This window comes from Brachyistius frenatus, unplaced genomic scaffold (genome assembly GCF_029030835.1).
Source record: "Brachyistius frenatus isolate BFR_SWC_R1_liver_20210118 unplaced genomic scaffold, ASM2903083v1 Contig_34, whole genome shotgun sequence".
Lineage (NCBI taxonomy): Eukaryota > Metazoa > Chordata > Actinopteri > Embiotocidae > Brachyistius > Brachyistius frenatus.
Window position 1 is genome coordinate 3270807 of NW_027210633.1, and position 22155 is coordinate 3292961.

General features: G+C 41.4%; 2 protein-coding genes across 10 annotated transcripts in view; one reads left to right on the forward strand and one right to left on the reverse strand.

The window, feature by feature from the left end:
- Positions 1-11: 11 nt before the first annotated feature.
- Positions 12-12217, reverse strand: pigl (phosphatidylinositol glycan anchor biosynthesis, class L). The gene is made up of 7 exons (XM_069700706.1): positions 11938-12217; positions 11088-11187; positions 5295-5385; positions 3438-3505; positions 2003-2034; positions 639-772; positions 12-412 (listed from the first exon to the last, which is right to left on the reverse strand). Exons 1-7 carry the CDS (start codon positions 12194-12196, stop codon positions 284-286), a joined length of 813 nt encoding a protein of 270 aa, XP_069556807.1. The 5' UTR covers positions 12197-12217; the 3' UTR covers positions 12-283.
- Positions 12218-12771: 554 nt separating this feature from the next.
- ncor1 (nuclear receptor corepressor 1) overlaps positions 12772-22155 on the forward strand; it is a 55403-nt gene continuing 46019 nt past the window's right edge. For 3 of the 9 annotated variants that reach the window (XM_069700694.1, XM_069700700.1, XM_069700698.1), the window contains exons 1-5: positions 12774-12955; positions 16920-17109; positions 20112-20206; positions 20319-20526; positions 21519-21695. In XM_069700694.1, the coding sequence (XP_069556795.1) occupies positions 16999-17109; positions 20112-20206; positions 20319-20526; positions 21519-21695 (591 nt within the window). In that variant the 5' untranslated portion in view covers positions 12774-12955; positions 16920-16998. Of the gene's footprint in view, positions 12956-13011; positions 13767-16919; positions 17110-20111; positions 20207-20318; positions 20527-21518; positions 21696-22155 lie in introns of those variants that run through there. The other 6 variants (XM_069700699.1, XM_069700701.1, XM_069700696.1 and 3 more) reach the window with 5 other exon arrangements.

Here is a 22155-nt window from a genome sequence, read left to right on the forward strand (position 1 = left end):
GGAATCCCATGAACTCAAATAATCAGTGATTTTAATACAGTGTTATGACTGGAAACAATAAAGTGGTTTCTGAAGTAAAAAGACAAGAAGTTTTTGTTGATATTGTTACATATTCTTTCAAAATGGTTGTTAGCTTTGTTTGAAAGTGCTAAGGAAAATATTTTAGCTGGTACATTCAATAAAATATCAAAAACATTGTAAACGGCTACTAAATTCACTCCTTACCACTGCATTTGAGCAGTTCCTGTAGTGTGAGGGCAGAAAGTGAAGTGATCAGTGCGTTTTAATAGATCTTCAGGTTCTTTGGTCCCTGTGGAATCACTTGGAACGTGTTTACGAACATGTACCGAGAGAAGGTGACGTAGAGGTAACGGAACCACAAAAGTTGAGTGCGATGACATAGCATGGCAGCCTGGAAAGGGAAAGAGGGGGTAGCATGATGTTTTGAGCTTGTGTGTGTGGAAATGTACTCATTAGCTTGATAAGAAAACATTTACCCTCCAAACTCAGTACTTTACACTATTTTTTTAACTTTAAATATTGCCTCTTTAGCACATAACCTCACTATAATGTGCTAAAAACACATGCCCTCAAAGAGTAGACAATCCTGCCAACAAGCTGTCTACTCGGAGGCTTACTTTGGCTTGTTTGTAGCCCTGTGAGTCTATAATGCAGCAGAGACATGAGGGCAGCAGCCAGCTGAGGGGGAGCTCCAGGAAGGACATGTACTTCCTCAGGAGGCCAACAGTCACAAGGGACAGCAGACAGCAGTCTGAAAAGGAAGACAAGGGACCCAGTCAGCTTTTGACATGATTAAAGGCTCCCTACAGAGGCAGACAGCTAACCCGGCCACTGTTCAGGGTCCGCATTCGGGCTGTTCTTCTGTACAAAAATATCATGGAGCAAAGATGTTCAATCGTCTTTCAAAACATTTACAAGCAGCAGGAGTGTGTGGGACCTTGAAGCTGGAGGTAAAGAGGAGGGAGTCTTGCTGTCCAGCCAGGTGAAGAGGCTTAACATTGGGCCTAATTCCCTCCTGGCTTCCCCCCCTTCCTCTCTAGAGCCTACAGTAAAACCAGTGGGACAGGTGAGGTGAAAATACCTGGTGGCAAACTAACGTGCTTAATGGCACTCCTGCTGTTTTTTAAGATTGTTCAGGCACACTGAGGTCGCTGTGTGTGCTTGCTAAGGCCTCAGGACTGAGACGATGGTGTCTTCCTACCATTAACTACATGGGCCTGCTTGTTTCTTATCATGCTGCCTACTCAAACTTTAATGATTAGCTGTTCTCTGTAGGCTTTAATGTTTACTGAACTGGCAAAGCAGCAGGATTGTTGTAACACGCTGCCTCCCGTCTTCAGTGGTCTACTTTTCCTTTCACATTCAGCTCAAGAGATTTCCCCTCCAGTATCATCATGAGTGTAAGACCTTTCAGGAGCAACTGAAAGTAAAAAGTCGCTTTCTGTGGGTTGAAATTCAAAGTCAAAGACATAGATGTTGATTATGACTGCACAGTAAAGATTCAAAGAAACGCTGATTCTAACATCTGCGAGCAACAAACATTTGGAACGACGATAGAGATATCATATGTAGTTTGAGGGCATGTTTGTATTGCCACTGATGCACCACGCTGCCACCAGCAGACCAGAATGTACAAAGGAGACAAGAGACTCATGCAGCCACTTTTGAACAGAAGAGGGAGCTGTACAGTAACGAACCACCCGGTCTGAATCAGTGTTCAGTCCTCCACAGGGCTCTCAGTGTGAGAGGGCAGCCTGGAGAAGTGGTGCTTCTCCTGCCAGTCATTTCTGTCTTGTCTTTGATTTAAAGTGCAGCAGCTTAATGTACTCATGTACTCCTTGTTATCGCACTTCACTACTTTGTTTTTCTCCAAACAAGTTACTTTTTTACTTTTAGAGACAACTTATCTGAGAGTGACCAGTAAATCTAAACCAGTATACAACTGTAAATCTCTTGAACATTTCCTTTGTGTCAAACTTACCATTAGGTACTTGTCCAGTATTAGCCAGGTGTCTGTAAGAGGAACAAATAATAAACACAGTGTCGCCTGCAACAATGTCATCTGATTCAAACATGATCAAAGCGGGAACACATCTTACTGAAAAGGTCTGTGGTAGAAACCCGAGATAGAAATGGCCGGAGTGCGTGTGTTTGGGAATGTGTTTCCAAGATTGTACTTTTACGACAACAGCACGTCTTCAAGTCAGTGGAGGTAGGGGTGGGTGATATGGTCTTAAAATAATATCAGAATATTTTAGGTTAACGATATTCATGACAAAATAAAAATACTGAATACTATTTTTCTGGGGGCAATTTGGAGTCGAGCTGCTGCTCCTTCACTTCAAAAGGAGCCAGCTGACGCAGTTTCCTTCTCAGGCACCGTCAATTCCAACTGGTCGGAGACCCTGAGGTAGACCAAGGAAAGGGTGGAAAGATTATATTTCTCATTAAGCCTGGGAACATGTTAAGATCCCCCAGGAGGAGCTGGAACATCTGGGCTGCCCTGATCAACCTGCGACCACTATGACTTGTTTGTACATCTGAACTTTAGGAACCAATTCCTTCCACACGGCTGAACTTGCTCCTCTTTTTGGATTAAATTGCTCCACTGTGGAGCCACTTTCAGTCATGCCTGTTGCTGCTGTGCGCAAGTTACATAAACAAGTTGGAATATTGCCATTATCACACCATTATTTTCTTTAATAATATTAATAATTATATCAATATCATTGTGAACGAAACGATACAACACACCAGTAAGTGGAAACAGTCAAGTTTTCCTGTGAACATGTTGACAAAAAACAACAGCAGATTTAGAGCACAGGGAAACTGTAAACAGCCCCTCTGAGGTCCAGCCTAATGGGAATCATGAGTCGGGATTTGAAGAGCTCATATCTCATCAACAGATGTGGCACACAGATCGACACAGAGTCAAACGAGGGAAAAGACCACGACCCAATCGGCAGACAGTAAAATGCAGGACGGAGACCGCCATGTTAACTTCAGTGCAAAACACTTTTTTTTTTTTTTTTTAAACCAACAGTCTGATGCAACTTGCTTGCTTGGGCTCTCCAAACCAAAGCTGCCCTCCCACCTCACCACTTCAGGGCCAGGATTTACTGCTGTTTGCTGGGAGCAGAGCTGAGTGCCTCTGAGGACTGTTTGGATGACCTCTCAGCTATGTAACAGACCAATTCTGAAAAACATGGTGTGTGTGTGTGTGTGTGGGGGGGGGGGGGGAATTTGGAGAGAGGGATGTTGATGAGAGTCTAAATGTTTCCTGGACGGTGGGCTGGTTTCAGTGTTTAAGCCACATAATATCAATGAGGATGACATCTTTAAGTTCAGGGACTTTAAAAAAACAAAACAACAACAATGTTTTTTCTGGTGGCAAAACCTCAAAGATAATTTTGTACCTGACAGCTTTATGGATGGCTACGTGGTTGGCATGGCCACTCACTCCTCTTCCATCGAAGGTCAGCACCTGAAACAACAAAATATCTCACTGTGTGGATGGAAAGCCTGAATCTGTGTATCTAAAAGTGAATTTAAGTAAACCAAGGCAAAAACAGAGGGAGAGATTCTTCTTGGGTTAGTGGAAGGGTTTCAGTTTCTCACTGGAGTGTGCGCCAGTGGAAACAGGTGGAGAAAAATCAGGTCAAAGGGAGAAGAAAAAGTGCTAAAGGAGCAGTGTGTTAGAATTAAGTCACATCTTGTAATACCACTTCATACGTTAGGAGGCGATAGTGAGTCAGTTTGCCCTCAGTGTGGCTCTCAGAGTTGCACAGGTTTGCTGTAAGCAACTAGTCTGCTTTTATTTTTAAATAATTGATGATTGTAGTTTGTTTGCTAAATAATGTTGCCTCAGTTTAGCAGATAGCTAGATGACAAGCTAATAGAGCTAATCACATCCAGCTACTCTAAATGGTCTGAACTGCGTATCAATAAATAGCAAACTAAATATATTAACTCTGCAAATGCGACCGTTAGCATTAACAGCTGAGAAGAAACTGCACAACCTAATTTCTTAACTCACTCATAGCTGTCTCCAGCGGTGGAAAGAAACACCAACGTTAACTCTTGTTTTGCTTCAATTCATTTAAGAATTTCTGCCGTGGTTATATTTCCATTTCTTTTACAACAAAGTTAGAATATGCTTCCTCCTCTTCCTCCTCTTCCTCCTCATGTTGGACTGAGGGCAGACTAGACACGCTGACTCACTGTCACCTCTTGTGGAGCAGGGCGGTATTACAGGATGGGGCTAGCATGCTCAAATCAGCAGACATCTGTACAGCACAATACATAGCTGTCTCTGACAAAACATCAACACTACTAGTTCTTACATTTCTGTCTATAAATTCAGTTACTTTGTGAATGTTTTAAGATAAACCTAAAACTTACATATTGCACCTATAAGACTGGAGCATTTGCTGCATTCAGGCGTATTCTTCTATGTCTGCATCTTTGCAATCAAACATAAATTGAAGGTCCTCACCGCCACATATAAGTAACTTTTGACCATTTAATCTTTATGTGGAAAAACAAGATAAGATATTAAAACAAAAGGGGGATATACAGTTTAAGAGAAGGAAAATGAACTGTTTGTTATGTTTGTGCTTCACCATGCTTGCAATCATAGATGTGTTTTCTGTGTGACTAACATGATTCCCCAGCCTACTTTTTGGACTAGAGGTGTTTGGCAGGATGGGAGGAGACGGTGTGTTTGTTTGGGATCTTTGATAAGAGAAAGAGATCAGTAACTAAAGGAAAGAAGAACCTAGCTGTGCTTCATCATCTACCAAGAACTGCACCTTTTTTTTTTTCACTTCCTGTTTTTCAGAGCAATGACTATTTTGGATTGTTGAGATAAAAAAAAGAAAAGAAAGACCTTTGATTCTAAATTCGCCACATTCCCATTAGCTACCAGCTCGGAACTGCTCTGGAGACGATAAGAATCTTTGTGTAAACACCGAAATTACATCCAAACTTTCTACTGCAGCAGAGGCCATTTCCCCTGGTTTAAAGGAGGCTTAAAATGCCGTCTGGGCTGCACTAAAAAGATATGGCGGCTGACAGGATTAGACCACAGTCTAACTGGGATAATGAACTCGGAGGCTGTGGTGCCAAAACATATGGCAAAAACAAAACAAAACAACACAGTACATGATTTTCTTACACTGAATGGCAGGAAAATTGTGTGTTAACACCAAACAGGAAATGACAGAAAAGCCACTGCTTTGAAAGGCAAGGATTGGAAGCAGAGCTGAGCTTACCATGTTGAAGGAGTGAGCTCTCATGTGCTTCGCAATTGTCGAGGACACCAGTGAGGTGCTCCAATCTGCTTTGGGATCATCTGGAAGATTTCTGGAGGGCAAAAAAGGGACTCTGGTTATCTACCCAGTTAATATTAGAACAGGGCTTCACTGAGATACAGCAGTGCATTGTGTCTGCTTTGCAACCTCACTGTAGCTGGAAGTCTTATTCCCATCCCAAGCAACAGAGCTTTTTCACAGTGCAGATTTAATGCAGCATAAGAAAATGGGCTGTTGTGGAATGCAAACACGAAGGAGTGGTGGGAAGTGCTCAGGTTAAGGGTCGGAAGGCCGTTTGCATTGTGTTCACCTAAAACTGCAGCCTGGAGGAAACACGGCCAAAACAACAAACACCACACTTGGCTGGTCTTCTCTCTTGGCCAACTCCACATTCATACAGTCCCATTGTGGCTGAAATGATGAGTATTGCTTTTTATAGTTGTTCAATGTCCTCCTAAACTAAACTGTAACCAAACAAAAAATATAAAATAAAAGGAGAGAAGTGCTTAAATCTACTGAGGCACACTTTGATATGAATTAGTCTGACACAGTTCATGCAACCCCTTATCTTAACGTGTAATACAGCCATCAGTCCACTAGTCCACTTATTAAAAACAAAGTCCTCATTGCTGCATTTCAAGCAGAGTGAATCCAGCTGGTTCAATGGTATTTATTTCTCTGTTTTTTATGCTGATAAAAAAACATGAACAACAAAGTAAAGTGAAATCCCCGCAATAAATTCTGAACCTCACTAAAAACAAGCTAAAAGATGAGGAGAGAGGTCTGTGACATGATGTGTAGTTGTGCACTTTGGCTGCCACATGAGCAGCATGAGTGACGGTGCATGCAACCAAGTAGAGCAATAATTATTCTGATAATCAATGAGTTGAGTCAGACGTGTTTAAAGCTAAAATGGCCAACATTTGATGTTTTAAAGACTAAATAATCAATCGAGGAAACCAGCAGCAGATTAATTGTTAGTTGCAGCCCCACATGCATGTATATATAAAGTGTAAAGTGTGTGTGCGTTTGTGCGTGTGTGTGTGTGTGTGTGTGTGTGTGTGGCAGTGTGTCAACAGTTGCTTCCCTCCCCTTCTTTGCTAACAATGAACCAGGACAGTGGAGCTCATGGAGGGAAGTGATGGATTAGAACACAAATCTATTGGCTGCCAGTGATGTGAGGGTCAGGCCTTTGGAGCGAGTGGTGGAGGGGGGTTACGGAGGTTATGGGGGGTCGACTATGTCCCAACAGGGAGGAGGGGCAGAGGGTCGGGGGTTCAGAGATAGTTTAAAACTGTCTGTCATGGAGTGAATGCGCTGCCCTGACACTTCGATACCAGCGACCTACATATATTAAGGAGAGTATGTGTGTGTGTTTGGAGTGGGATTGTGCTGTGAAACAGAATATTATCCAACTGGATGTTAAATGCTGAGGGAACAAATTAAATAAAAACCTGATGTCCTTGTTTCAGTCTGCTTTAGACTGAAAGCTAATAAAAACAGGTAGAGCTTTTTGTCTGAATTTGGCCAGAGTACATGAATATTAACCATCATAACACCACACTGAGTTCAATGTAACAGATTTTCCCACTGTTGTATTTATTCATTTATCATTTCAGACATTACTGCTTGACAACCGTAGCTAAGCACAAGCCCGGGAGGAGGGAGGGGGTGAACAAAAGATATAAGACACCTGACCTTTCTCAAGCAGGATGCAGGCAGAGTGTCAGCTTCTCCATGGCAACAGTGCATAATGTCCTAAAGTAACCTCCCTAGCGCCCCTTTGTAGCTTTGCATGTGGATGTCTAATTGCTTGCAGGCATCTGTGTGCAGTTGTTGAACTTTGGCCCAGTAAAGGGATTCTGTGTGTGTGTGTGTGTGTGTGTGTGTGTGTGTGTGTGTGTGTGTGTGTGTGTGTGTGTGTGTGTGTCAGAGAAGGCTTGTTTAGTCTGGTCACATGGACCACAGGCCTGTGAAAGTGCCAGACTTCTGTCCACACAGTCAGATTATATATCCTGCTGGGAATGGTTGAGATGCCACTACGCCTACAGTATCCCACCGTAATAAGGCAGTTACAACTATCGTAACAAACACGTGTTTCACACAGATTTACAGACTGTTCTGGGAGTAGGATTTGCCAATGTTCACTCATGTTGAGGAAATAAAGCAAAACAATAACAGAATAACTCGACGACTGTTGTTTTGAAAGTAAATTGTGCTGAAAGAGAAGCAACCTACGGTGAGAAAAGGACAGTTTGTTGCCGGATGCGGGATTCAGTAAATGGAAAAAAAAGTGTTTGGCTGTGAGGTACTGAAAAATGTACGTAGAGTAAAAGCACAGCCAGAGGTCAGTGGCAGGGCTGGAACATCTCATCACTGTTTACTGAGCACTGCTGTGTGCTTATAAATCAGCGAGGGCTATTTTTACCACTGATCAATGTATATTTAAAGCTTGTGTGGGGATAGGGTGTTACTGCAGCGAACACGGCTCTCCTTTCCAGAAACACTGTTTATATCCCCACAAAGAATTACACTAATCCAATCAAATAAAAGCTTTCAGTTGGTGATTTACTTGTGAGAGAAGATGTCTGCGTACATCTAAAGCACATCTGAAGTATGTGAACAGAGACGTACAATTACTGAAGTCAGACAGACATGAGGTGGGACAGAAAGAGGCTTCAGTTCAGTGGATGGACAACGCAATGAAGAAGTGCGATGGATGGATTTGTGCAGTGAGCTGCTATAATCGAGTGCAGGGAGCAGACAGAGGTCAAGCCAGAGCAAGTGGAGCGGCAGCGGAGTGGCACCGGAGCGTGCTCAGATCGAGCTTGATCACAAAGGTCCCAGCATGCACTGGGGCCTTTTTTGTTTTAAAACCAAATTCACGTGTTATTCCTGTCATCTTGGAGAAGTCGGCTACAGTTGCGGCCAGTTGCAGATCTGTCGTCATGAAACTAAACCCACGCTGCTGCGCGCATTTGTTGTGAAGTTCAAGTCGAGGAGGTCCAGCGGAGGCTCTGCTGCACACCACGCTTACGAAGGAGATAATAGTACAGAGACATGCTGCAGGCAATAGATTGACATACATGTAGGCAACGTAGGAAGACAAGGCTGTACAGCACGTCCTGGTTCGTGTTTGAATTAGAGCCCGACCGATATATCGCTCAGACGAAATATTGGCCTGTCACATATGTTGGTATCGGTCTATATGTTGATATATGAACACTTTGTTTTCCAAATATAATTCTAAAATAGAAGCTCAGAGTAAATTAGAAATTGCTTTAGTTCTGTTATTTATTCAAAGTTATTTTGACTTATTGAACAGCTGCTACTGACACAATATAGGAAAAAACAAGGCATGGAATTTATAATTATTGGTCAGTATATACACTGATATATCTGTGATGGCCCAATATCAGCTGATCCAATATATCTGTCCTGATAAACATGGGTAGACAAAATATTGGAAATACTTCAGTTTAATACAGTAGAGTTCCACAGACCCATAAACTACACCTCCCAGATGATAATAAAGTCAACACTGCTGACAAACAGTTTCAACAAAAGCTGAACATTATAATTTTCATGCTGGTAGGATTCACCAGGACTGGATTTGTTTTAGCTAGTTGTACCTAATAAAGTGTAGACTGTTTGCATATGCTCAAATCAAACAAATAAGATGCACAGGGCTTTTGTTTCTATTCAAAAAGTTAAATAAAAACAGCCTCTGGCAGCAGATGGTTATAATTCTATAGTTCACAACTCTGACTTGTGCATTTAAGTTGCAAACACTAAAACTGGAGCAAATATTGCAACTGCGCTGTGTTTCTCTGTTTGTGCACGATGAATGAAGCCGTGGGAAGAAAAAACAGGGAGAGGTCAAGGCTGGGATGAACAACTGCACGTACTTGAGCAGAGAAGGTTCAAAGCAAAGCCAAAGTGTGGCTGGCCGTGTAAGGACGCACAAAGACAAAAACAGTTTGGAATGACCTACATTAGCAGCGCTCAGAGCGTTGCCAAAATGTATCCCACAGTTCTCGGCGGTTGGCTTCAGCAGACATGGACAAGAGGAGGAGGGGTGGAGCAGAGCCAGAGAGCATGAGAGATAGAGAGCTTGGATGTGAGTGAGTGGGACTTGAGCTCTCAAAGTGCTGATTAGATGTGTGTTTTGGGGCAAACAAGAGAATACACAGAAAGGGGAAACTAGGCAACACTCCAGTTCATCAGACGTGCAGACAGCTCTGAGATCAAAGTTCAGCCATATTCTGTGTGCACAAGATGATAAAACTGCACAGTCTATGCATGACAGACACACACATACACACAGACACAGACAGACAAACAGACACACAAAGACGGACGGCCACACACACACACACACACACACACACACACACACACACACACACACACACACACACACACACACACACACACACACACACACACACAGCAATGTTCCCGGGGGCAGACAACCCGGGCAGGTAGCCAGCTTGTTACTGTGAGGTCCAGGTTGGTGCCAGAGTTCATCCAGCTCTCCTGGCGAGCCAGCATGTAGAGACTCACATGCAGGCAGCCCGGAGATTCTTAGAAACCTAAAACATTTTCAAGGGAAGCTGCAGGGGTGATCTACAGCACACACAAGATAAAAAACAACAACCTTTACCACAACTTTCTGTGTAACTTCACTATGTCAATAGCCAGAAAGAAGACATTAAACCCTCATGATGCATTTGGTTCATAAACATTTGCTTACTGTGAGATGAAAGACAGTTAACCTTTAAGCCTTTAAATTATTATGTTCCCGCAACAAAAGCTGCAACGTAAAACTATTTTCTTCCAACTCATTTTCCACAAGAAAAGTGTTGCCTTGCACAGAGTTACGCCCTTCATTTCAACTGCTACCTCTGAGGGTAGATATGTTCAAAGTAAGTTCAAAGGTAATGCAAATGAAAAATACCTGAAAACATTTTGTAAACTAGGGTCTAGTCATCCAGATGTGCCCCATTTCCCCTGAGGGATCATTGACTTTTAGTCTTTCATCCTTTGCAACTGCGTAAACAGATTGAATGATTTGCTCATGATATACAAACAGCTCCATGGTGCAAACAGGCAAAATGAAAAACTCCCACTGGATAACTTGGGGAAAAAAAACAAAAAAAACTTGTCATATAAGATAGTAAAAATATATTTGTCTTTTAATAATTTTTAAACTTGCCTTATTAAACTTTTTAGATATGGATATACAATATGAATAGAAGTGTAGATAAATGACTAAAATGTAAATATATAACAAAAAGGACCAATAGATTGATGCTAGTCAGGAATGTTCAAGCTTTTTAGGGGGCTTTGTGTCCCACAGGGACGACCAATCACTGCCTATGAGGCCTCCTCATTTCTGATGCAGAGGTAATACATCAGGCCAGGCTGGATTGGATCTGTTGTAGATTGAATGGGTGGGTGGGAATTGTGGTCAACTCTCTATTTGTTCTGATAGACAGTGGGTGGAGGGGAGGGGACTGATGGCCTTCAACAGGAACACATGCTGAGAGACCTGACACTTGACCTGAGGCAGCAAATGTGTATTTTGTTTGAAGATTTTTTTTTAAAGCTTCAGCTAAAACTCAAGAGAGCAACGGGAACAAATTTGAGTCCTCAGCAGCACAAGTTCTTACGGGCCGACAAATCATTAAAGGCAAACAAGGGAAATGCTGTAATTTGTGTGTTACGTGTTTGGTGCAGACGGCTGCTTACGCATGGTCTATTATGGTGATTCTGGAGGCAGGGATCCCCAACACGGCACAGCTGTCGAGAAGTTCTTGTTTACGCTGAGCTCCATGTTTGTAGTAGTTTCCTGTATAATATTTAGAGGACAAATTATTTGTCAGTAGATTACATCTGGGTGTCATTTGAAACATGCTAAACAGTTTCTTTAGCTGATCTTTTAACATTCTTTCAACAACTCTTGGTATTTATGAAATACTTCCACACTCCACTGGAAAAACAAATGTTGGCTTTGTAAACTCCTACAATAGTTGACAGTACAGAGTGATTTAGTGCAAGACACTCAAACAGTACATGTAAAATACCAGCAAAGACATTTCTGATGTCTGATTCTCTCAGTTTATTACGTGAACATCACGTAAACATGGATTATTCTCATTATCCGTTAATCAGATTATTGGATCAATTAATCGATTAGCTGTTTGGTCTTTAAAATAAAATAAAAACACCAAAAAAGAGTCATAAGATAGCAACAACACTTTTCAAGTTAAACCCACTTTGTCTCCAGCACACAATCAGCATGTCGGCATGTTATTTAGCCCTGAAATTCAATGCAATAATCCTCAAACGTGAGACTGTTAAAGGAAATGCAAACGTGATATTTTGCTGACTGATTGACAAATCAATATCATGTAACGTTTAGGAGTGGTAGGGGACTAGTGGGAGCTGTCTTTTTACTTTATGCAACATATCGGGTCATATGTAAAACACGTGACTGAAGCCAGCGGACGTTAGTTAGCAACGAGCCGCACGACGTCTCCAAAACTTAACGTCGATTCTTCTCGTCATCGGTGCAAACCAACGCGTGCCGTCACCGTACCTTCAGATAAACACAGCAAGTGAACGCTGGCATTGAATTCAACCAGTCGTATAATCGTTGGCGCGAAGAACAAACATTCATCATCCGGATGCGCAGTTACGACGAGAGCTCTGACGTCAGCGCCGTCCGTTCCTCTGCCTGATAAAACGTTCACGACACGTGCGAACGACTTCGCAAAAGTTCGCCGATGTCGGTAGTAAATGCATTTGATCAAAGCCAGATAGGATAAAACGATGAAGACAACCAAGTAAATACTCATTATTTTTGACCGTTACTGTAAACAATCCGTGTAAAAACAAAAGTCTAACGAGCCGATGGTTCCATGTGTAAAAAAAAATAATCTATACTTTACACCCTTTTTACACATTCTTTAAGGTATACAACAAGGAGTAGTATAACAAAACAATAGCTTTCACATTTAATTCCCTCAATAGCTTTGTTTTTTAATCATCCAGCGTCAATGTTGCTTGTAACTTCACTTGAGTTGAAATGAATTCATAAGGAAAACACAGAGATAACTGTATTGCGGGATCATTTTCTAGAGTATCTTAAAAAAGAAGACCATAACACGTAGAAGACAATTTCATTAACTGAGTTAAAGCTGTGTTTTTGAAAAGTGAAAATTACTTACATCAGGAACATTATCATGTTTGAGGGGAAGATTTAGCTTGTCGCACCGCATTGTCCTGAAAGATATATATAAAAAAAGAAAAACTGAATTGATTTGTAAAAATTGTTTGTCAAAAGAGTAACACAACAGCACGTATTATTTGTAAATATACAACGAATAGTTTCTTTGTGCGTACATATTTGTTGAGGAATACCAGTTCCCCGAGGATTCATCCGACGCGGGACAAAGTATTTCACCCTGCCAGGACATCGACCGACAAATGCGGCGCAGCCTTCAGTCTGCCCAGTCGTCCACAGCCCACAACCCGCGGATTTACAATCAACAATTGACACCTATTTCTGCCCAGGGCCGCCTTTCTCTCCCATCGGTATATTCTCTAAATATGCGGTGAGTACAAATCGCTCATGTGCAGCACAGCGCCGTGTTTAATTAGCACGCTATTTAAGCGCCCTGGTCTACGATGAAAATCTGCCTCGCAAGATGGCGACGTGGTTGAGAATTCAAAGGTGAAATACAGGCTAAGTTAGCTAGCTAGCGACAACAACAACAACAACATCTTAAACGTCGTGCTCGTAAACCGGAGAGTTAAAGTAACAAACAACTAAAAGCTGACGTTTATTATTTTGTTTGCACGGTTTCGGCGCAATTTCCGGAGATGCTCTCTGTTGTGGAAATAGTCCCTTCCCCCCCCCACCACCACCACCACCAAAAGATAAGCTACAAATCCAGCTGCGTTTATATGACTGTGTGGTGTTAAAAGACAACAACAACAACAACAACCAGCAGCAGCAGCAGCAGCAGCATTTCTGTCTCGTTTGTCTCGTCGGAGGTCGTGAAGGTCGTCATAGCGACCGTTGAAAATGTGAGTGGGAACTTCACCGTTAAACGACGACAGTTGACCGAAGCTGAATTATTTTTACATCCCGAAATTGCACGTCCTCAAAAAGCCTCAAACCCCGTCGGATACTACAATTAAACTGCTGAAAACGGAGGAGAGGTAGGGAAGGGGAACACCCAGGAGCTCGTACCAGTTCTTTAATCTGCCTTCATACTCCTTATTTGAAGGGATGAGAGAGAGAGATGCAGCTTAAACTGCTTTGTTAAAAAAAAAAAGAAAAAAAGAAATCCTGGTTTATATATTGTGAGAAACGACTTCTAGTTAGGTCACCAATCAAGGCTGTGCCAGTTGCTTCTGATGGTAAGCACATTTATATTAAACTGCTCACTCATTTACTTTGAATAGTGTAATAAGTTAAGTGGTTTTAGGTCTTGCTAAACAGGAAACAAACTGTGACGCATTTTTGAACACAGTAAATCCGGTTTTTTTTGTTAATTTTTTTTTATTTTTTCCATCTGTCCAGAGCAGCAGAGGAACAAATAATGTGTTTGTAATACTTGGAGCAAAATTGTACAAGATTTGTAGAGGAGCGACACTTCGCCGAAAAGATGACAAACATTGCAACATTTTTTAAATTTAATTTTGTCTTTCAGTCAGCCAAATATTTGGTCACCGCCTCAAAGGATTCCAGTATTCCCATTTATGATTATGCCTTTTTCTTATTCAGCAGTGTTATCAATGTCAATCGATTGGCTGATTATTGTTTGGGCGGGGATCAACTAAACTGACACTGGAGAAGATAATATCAGAATAAATCAAGTTCAGAAAAACACGACGGTTACAGAAAAACACAAAAGGTGGTTGTAATATTATATATAATATTATATATAATACTATAAGGCAGCTGTGGTGCTGCTAGGTGCTCGCTCAGCACTTTCTCCTTTGTTGTTTCAAACATTTTGACTTAGATTTCTGCTTCTATAAATTGACAAGTTTCTCTGAACTCATTTGTGATGCCTCAGTTTGGCTCAAAGCCAAAAGGTGCTGCTCAAAATGAGACTTTCCCTTTTCTATATTTTAATAGCAAGATTCATGACGTGTCTTTGTGTTTAGCGCAACAATGAAAGTTCTCTCATTTTACAGGGACATTTTGGAAAATATGGGCAGCGCTTTCAATACTGGTACGACGTAGTGCCATCTAACAGCAGACCTAACTTTGTTATTTTTTAGTGTTTCTGAAATTGTAATAGCAGATCTCGTATTCTGTGACCGACCAAACGCTGTGGCCCGGGGAGAGAGAAATAAAATCACAGCTTCCCGCCCTGGTTATAGTGGCACGTTGTAGCTCTTCAAACCCTAAAGTTAGCATCATACGATGTTGGCGTGGTGGTCATGCAGTAAATCTCGCAGACCTAGAATAAAACGGAGAGACGCAGCAGAGCACAGATTCATATGACGTATCCCTGTGAAGACGGACAAAAATAGTCAAAAAAAAAAACATCTAGTGAGGCATTTGCTCTAAAGTAGGATGGAGAAACTGTTCTAGTTTGGTAGCATGTTTTGTATTAACACTAAACAATCAGAACAAATAAATCTTTCTTTTTGGAGTGGAGACGCTCGGGGACTTGTAGTGAGTATGTTTTCTTTAATTAGAGAACATACATTCGTCATAAACGGTTGCATTGCTCCCCTGCTCTGTCCGGGGTCCGTGTTTTTTTGTCCAGTCCTGAACTGATCCAGTCGAACATGATGCTGAGCAGCTAAAATAAACTTTCTAATTTTCATACTACTGAAATGTGTCTTTAAATGCCAGTCTAGGATTCATTTGTTTATCTTGGGTACAATTATACAGTATGATGCCAATATTAGTCTTTCATACGTCATAATTTTTTATCGCGTTTCCTTTATAAAATGTTTTCAAATTTAGAATTAAACTGAATTATCTGTAATTTACATATACGTTTTCTAGCATTGTATTTATCCAAATGTTTTGATTAACCTAACTTTACTCTAATGGACCTTTCTTTTGTTCTGGCTCGTGTCAGATTTGAGCACATCTTTAGATGCCCTTCATGTTGGTTGCTTTTTTTTTTTTACAGTATTTATTTTCTTTAATTGGATCTTCAAATCCCATTTTTGTGTTTTGGAAAATAAATTATGCAAATTATTGTGAATATGGATGTAAGGAGTACATTGTAGAAAAACTAAATAATAATCTAGGTTAATCACAAATCATCCACAATCAAATCACTTAACTGAATTATCCATCTTCTGAGAACAAACGTCTGATCGCCTGATGTTTATTTACCAGTTGTTGCAACATCATCCCTGCTTTTTTTTGTTTTAAAATCCTCATCTTAAAGTGGAAGTGACATACGATTTTGTCGTGTTTCATTTTGGATTTGCTTCTAACATTATAACACGAGGTGATGCAGGCCAGTGCTTCACCTACACAGAGACTCAAATGTTTGAGAAAGGTGATAGTCGATGAACTGCGCTGAATTTCTTGTTCAGATAAGATCAGTACAGTCACAGTGAGGCCCATTGAGAGTGTACGCTATATTCCTAATAGGCCACACACGAGCGCTCGTCTCCAGTTCAACATTTTCTCTGATTTGGCAGCAGGAGGATTTTCGTCATGTAACTTGGTATTAGCTGCCTCATCCTCTTTGATTATTTGATAAAATGATGAAGATCATGTAAAAAGTCAGGACTGCTTAGTACACACACACACACACACACACACACACACACACACACACACACACACACACACACACACACACACACACACACACAATTTATAAAGGCATCATTGCTGCATACTGGGATTAGCGCCTGCTAAAACACTTGAGTAGTTAAAAGCAATGCAAACTAACCAGCATGTTTTCATCCCCTGTAGCAGGCTGATATTTGGGTGCAGTCATATATGTTTTCCAGCCCTGGCACAGCACGGTGGAAAAGGGTGCAGCTAGGGCTGCTCCATTTAATTGTATTAAAAAAGCAATCTTGTTTCATGCCTCAATGTGATTTTTTTTCTAAATGACAATGGCAGCTGCTGCATCGTTTTGATGCAACAGCTGCATCCAAACAAGCGCTCCAACTTTCTCATTAAGGAAAGTAAACCCAGTGAGAGCGAGTGACCTACAGCTTCGTAAAGAAAACGCACAGAAAAATAACTCGTGCCAAAGTTTGTGTTTAATAAGAGAAGGCAAGAAACTGAGGCGGATAGTTTTTATGTCCGGTGTCAGGTTCATGAAGCATCAAGCTACAAATGTTGTTGTTCAAAGGGGATGCGCTGGTCCTACGTCAGGCACCATCTTACTTGGTGATACATGTCCCTCTGTATCAGGGAAATGAGTGCATTAAACATTTATATTTCTCATGAGACCTAAATGTGATCTCACTTCTATTCATTTTATCCAGAATCAGCCTTTCGTCTGGCTTTGCGAGACTAGAAGCATTTTAATGTCTAAAATGTGACTTTTAAAGGCTGAACATTTCTGTTTGCAGGTGGTTTGTGACTCCAAACATGGTTTAGATAAACTCTCTGATCCGTGAAGCAGCAACGGCCCACGAGCGCTGAGTCAGGATGTCCAGTAGCTCGGGCTACCCCCCCAGCCAGGGGAGCTTCAGCAGCGAGCAGAGCCGATACCCACCACACTCTGTCCAGTACACCTTCTCCGGCACGCGCCACCAACAGGTACAAGCTTCCCTCTGCATCGCTGTGTTTGAGCTAACGCTCGTGCTTGTTTGTACACGTTTATCCAAAGCGACTTACAACACCGATGGTACGTCATCGGGAGCAACTTAGGGTTCAGTGTCTTGCTCAAGGACACTTAGGCATGTTGACAGGAGGAGCCGGGGATCGAACCACTTAACTTCCTATTAGTGTGCAACCCACTCTACCGACTGAGCTACAGCCTCCCTACTTTACGGCCGGGTATTGGAAGTTCATATGTAAATGCATACATTTCTTTCAGTAAAACTATTGATCAATAGGAATAACACTTTATACTTTTATCTGTATAGCACCTTTCTGAGGGTTACAATCTGTTTTACAGTAAAAACTGGCTACATATGAGTTTTCCTGCTATTGAGTTTGACTTGTGGATATGAGGAATCAGAATTGTTTAGCCATTTACGTTTTTCAGCTTTGGTGTGGTTGTTAAAATCTTTAGTGGTGATATATAACATACACAGATACTAAATACAATGAAATATTTATGTTTGCAGTATGTCTACTTAGAGCTGAATTGTTCCTGGAGTCTCCTTCCTATGAGTCTGTTAAATCCTACTGCCGATTGCAGCCAGATACCTGATTTTTCTTGTATAAGTATTCAGAGTCAGGTTGAACTAACTCTTTGACTGGTTAAATTTAAGGTTTGTTATGCTGTTAAACTTTTTATTATTATTATTATTCTTTTACATTATCCTACTACTGGACACTGTTGTCTTCCTGTTACTTTCAGAGTTTAATTTATGGGCAGCTGGAACCAAACTAGTATGCAAAATGAGAGATATTTCCTCTCTGCTCCCGACGGTCCAGTGCGTAGGATTTAGAGGACAGATGTCTAATATGATATTCACTGTTCAGTTACCTGTAGCTAAGAATCGTTTTGTTCTCATGACCTCATATCTACATAGCGAGCCGGTCCTCTTCTACGGATCCCGTCGTGTTGCACCACCATGTTTCTACAGTAGCCCAGAAGGGACAAACCAAACACTGACTCCAGAGAGAGTGTTTTGTGTTTTTTGCGTTTTGTGGCTTTGGTAGAGTCCGTTACATGCTTGGGGGAGGAGGGGGAGGTGACGGGTGGTCAGTTGGTTGCAATCTGCAACCTCACTGCTCGATGCCACTAAATTCTACAGACTGCTCTGTTAATTGTGATTTGGGGCTCTAGTGAGGCGAAGTGGACCTAGAAAAGGACTGTGAGGTTTGGTTGTAGTTCCCCTATAACCCTGTTGGGTTGGGTCTAGACCTTAAATTCAGGTATTCATAGAGCTTCACTCAGCCTCTCCAGGAAATTTTCCGATTGCAATAATGATTGCAAATTCAAGCAGTCCTCGCAATATTTGCAGGAGCTTGCAATTTTGCTAAATTCCTGCGATTTCGCAGCATTAAACATCGGCCTAATCACCAGAAGCCCTGCTGAAGATACAGCACGCAGCCTGTCCATACAAAACAAACTCTATCAACAAAGATAACTCAGCTCCTTCTCTCCTCATCAAAACAAACCCCATGCAACAGGGAGTTCTTGGGTTTATGGGAAATGTGGTTCTATCATAAGAATGAGGCGACCAATCATCACCACACGTCCCTGCATTAGTCGTGAGTTATAGTTTCAAGCATGAGATTATACAGCCTTCCAGTTGGAAGAGATGGTACTCTGTTTATACTGTATATGTTGAATTATTATTATTTAAAAAGCATTGTAAGAGCTTATTGTTACTGAAGTTGTAGAAAGTGTATTCCTAAGACTTTATTTGTACTACGTGTATGAATGTGTTGCAGAGCGGTGAGGGCAGACGTTCAGAGTTAGTTGTTAAGTAAGACCTTGAGTTCCCTCTAAACCTGCGGTCACAGTTAGTCTGGACAGGTAACGTGCATCCGCTGACCTCTTTGTAATACATTTTGTGCTTTTTAGGGAAAATGAGTAAGAAGTTGTAGTTTTGCTGAGCTCACTGACATTTTTGTTGCAGCTGAAGGATTCTTGAGTTGCTCAAACTTAACGGCAACTAGCTTTTCACCTAAAAGTCAATATTCTGTGACTGACTTGCTTATTTTAATGTCATTCATTTTTAGTGTTACTTTACAAAACTGAAAGTTTGTTTTAAAAATGTAACAGTTTAATTATGGTCATAATGATCTCAGTACTGAACAGATATTTATATTATTTATTTCAATCATAATTGTGCAGCAACAGTTGTGTGTTCATTTGAATGTCGTGAATGTTGGATAATGTTCGTCAGCCATTTTACTTCTTAGAAGTACTTCTTAGAAGCTTCCTTTCACAGAGAAGTGTCAGCAGGACATTTCTGAGCATTCGTTTTTTTCCGGGACAAAACGTGGATTTGGAAATGTTTCCTGTAACTGTATGTGCGTGTTCAGGTCTGTTTGACGGTCACGCTGTGCTGATAACGTGTATGTGTGCTTTACCTCACATGTTTTACAATAAAAAGACGTATGTACACATATTTGTTGAGCGGTAAAAATGCCTATTGAGTTCATATAAGAACTTTCCCTTTATTAGATTTAGTACATCACAGAGCTCACAGGAAATGAGGTGGGTGGGGCGAGAGAGAGAGAGCGACAGGGACAGGGACAGACAGACAACAAAGGTCCCCATCTGGACTCAAACTTAGGAAGTTGAAATTAAACAGCTGAGCCTCGAACCCCTCGGCCAGCGAGATGCATCTCAGTCAACCTTGACACCAAAAGCTCTGTTTCAGGTCTCAGTTCTGTGTGAATGAACAAGCGAGTGTAGACTGTATTGATTAAAAGTGAGGTTCAGTATATCTTTTACGTCAGATGGATGTGTTGCCCCCGTAGGCAGGACTTTGCCTCTGTGAGCATGATGTGGTTGCTGCATCTGTGAGGTGCTTTGTCATGGTTGTAGCATTGCAGGAATTTATGATGGCTGATGATGATGGCGATTGCTTTATGAAGTCGTTTGTGGTGTTTTTCCTTCCTCTCTCCTTCAGGATTTCACCGTCCCAGACTATCGGACTCACATGCAGGATCCACAGGGTCGCAGAAGACCGTCTCTACTGTCTGAATTCCACCCTGGAACTGAAAGGCAAGGCTTCTTTTCAAATACCAGGCCTTCTGCCTGGATATGTCTTTCATATTAACAACGAAATGCAGTTTCAGAGACGTTTATAAGCTTCCTGTTTACTTCTGTTCTTCAGGCCTCCAGAGAGACGCCATGGTTACGAACAGCAGTTTCACTCGGTTTCATCCCAGGCTGACCATGAGTCCTTGGAGGTCAAACGCCCTCGCATGGAGACCGTTGCTGAGTCCCATATCAGCCGCACTCCTGCCTCTGCAGGGGGCATGGTTCTCCCCATGCCCCATACTCTACAGGACAGCCTAAGAGCCACTGTGGAGGTCAAGAAGGTGGGCCCTGGTTATTCTCAACCACTTTTGTAAACCAAGAAGGTCCTACTCTTTTAGCTCATACTGTATCCACACTCTACTAATACAACTAATTAAAACTAATGCATTCATGGCTGTTTTAGAGAGCTGCTGTTTCATCTGTTATCTTGGAGAAAGTACTATGTGGTCCTTTTGACCTGAAAGGTGCTTATTTATGCGATCCTCACTGATATAAATGAAGTGGACAAAAAGGTACATTGGCATCAATACTAGTTGCTGAATGATTCTTTTTTTGATACCAATTTCATAAAACCCAGTTTTGAATAAAATAAATTTACATTGCACTTGATGTTACAGAGCTTTAGTTTACATGAAGTTTAGAGGAAAACTCTAACCCAGGTATTTTCTGCAGCTACGATATACTGATGTCCCCTAAACGTCTCACATGCAAGCTTTTGCTCGACACTTTGATTGCCAATGTTACCTATACGCCTCACATGCTATCAGTTGATGCCTAGCTAGCCAGCTGTGCACAGAGGTGTCTCTAGACCCCAGTTACTGCAGCACACACAACGCAGTCAAGTATGTGGCCAAAGATGAGTTTGAATAGAGTGAAATAAGGCGTTCGAGTATTTATTAAAGCTGAAACCGAACCAAGTAGAATGCGTGTGCGGGAAACGCTGTGTCCTACTGACGCTGATGAGATTTACTCCTGTGTAAACATAGCACAAGTTAAGCATTTAAAAAAGAAAACATGTTAGCGTGGGTGTGGCCTAGGCATTAAGATTTGGTACCGAATGACAAAGCATTTTTTGATTCAACCAAATGGGTGCCATAAAGTATTGGGAGTTTGATACTCAGCATAAATACAGATACAGGACTCGCATCAAAATCAGCTCGCTGGCTGCTTTGAAGTTGGAATAATATAATGTGGGACCTCATCATAATTATTCTGTTTGTACAGATTTTGTGTCATAGATTTTACAAGCTAAACGAACCTTGTCTTTTTGCAGGAGTCTCAGTTCACTGTCAAAGTGGAGTCCCCAGGAGGACATACACTACACCTCGGGGAAGAGCAGGATGCTTCTCCCTCCAAACTGTCCAAGGAGGAGTTGATCCAGAGTATGGACCGTGTAGACAGAGAGATTGCTAAAGTGGAGCAGCAGATTTTCAAGCTGAAGAAAAAGCAGGTTGGTTCCCCAGCAAGACGTTTTATCTCTGAACATACTTCAGACACAATGGATGTTATATAGACACTGCATATACAGAATATATAAATACATATTTAATTTAGCAAAAATCCCTTAAATGTGGTTCTCAAACACTTTTGACAAATTAATCATTATAAATAACCATAAAAAACGACAACACACAAATAGCATCCAAGCGTCTTTTTATGCATTATGTTCTGTAAAAGAAGTTTTCATATCGGCCTACATATACGCCAACACATATATCTGTGATATCGGCTGATAGAAACAGCTGGCTGATATATGTGCTGGGTTTAAGTAATAATACCATTTTAAAAGTTCAGGTTTGTCAGTGACTGTATTTGAAAATTGTGTTTACACTCACATTGTCTTTGGGTCTTCTCACATGAATTTTCTCTGGTGTCTGATGTTATTTGAATTGTTTATAGTGAGAGTACAA

Bases quoted from the DNA above. Each gene is read 5' to 3' on its own strand.
- pigl (XM_069700706.1), bottom strand. From the start codon at position 12,196: ATGAGTATTTACTTGGTTGTCTTCATCGTTTTATCCTATCTGGCTTTG. The intron at 11,188-11,937 runs GTACGGTGACGG...AATATTATACAG, and splicing joins CTTGCTGTGTTTATCTGAAG to GAAACTACTACAAACATGGA. The intron at 413-638 runs GTAAGCCTCCGA...TTCCCTTTCCAG, and splicing joins AGGGCTACAAACAAGCCAAA to GCTGCCATGCTATGTCATCG.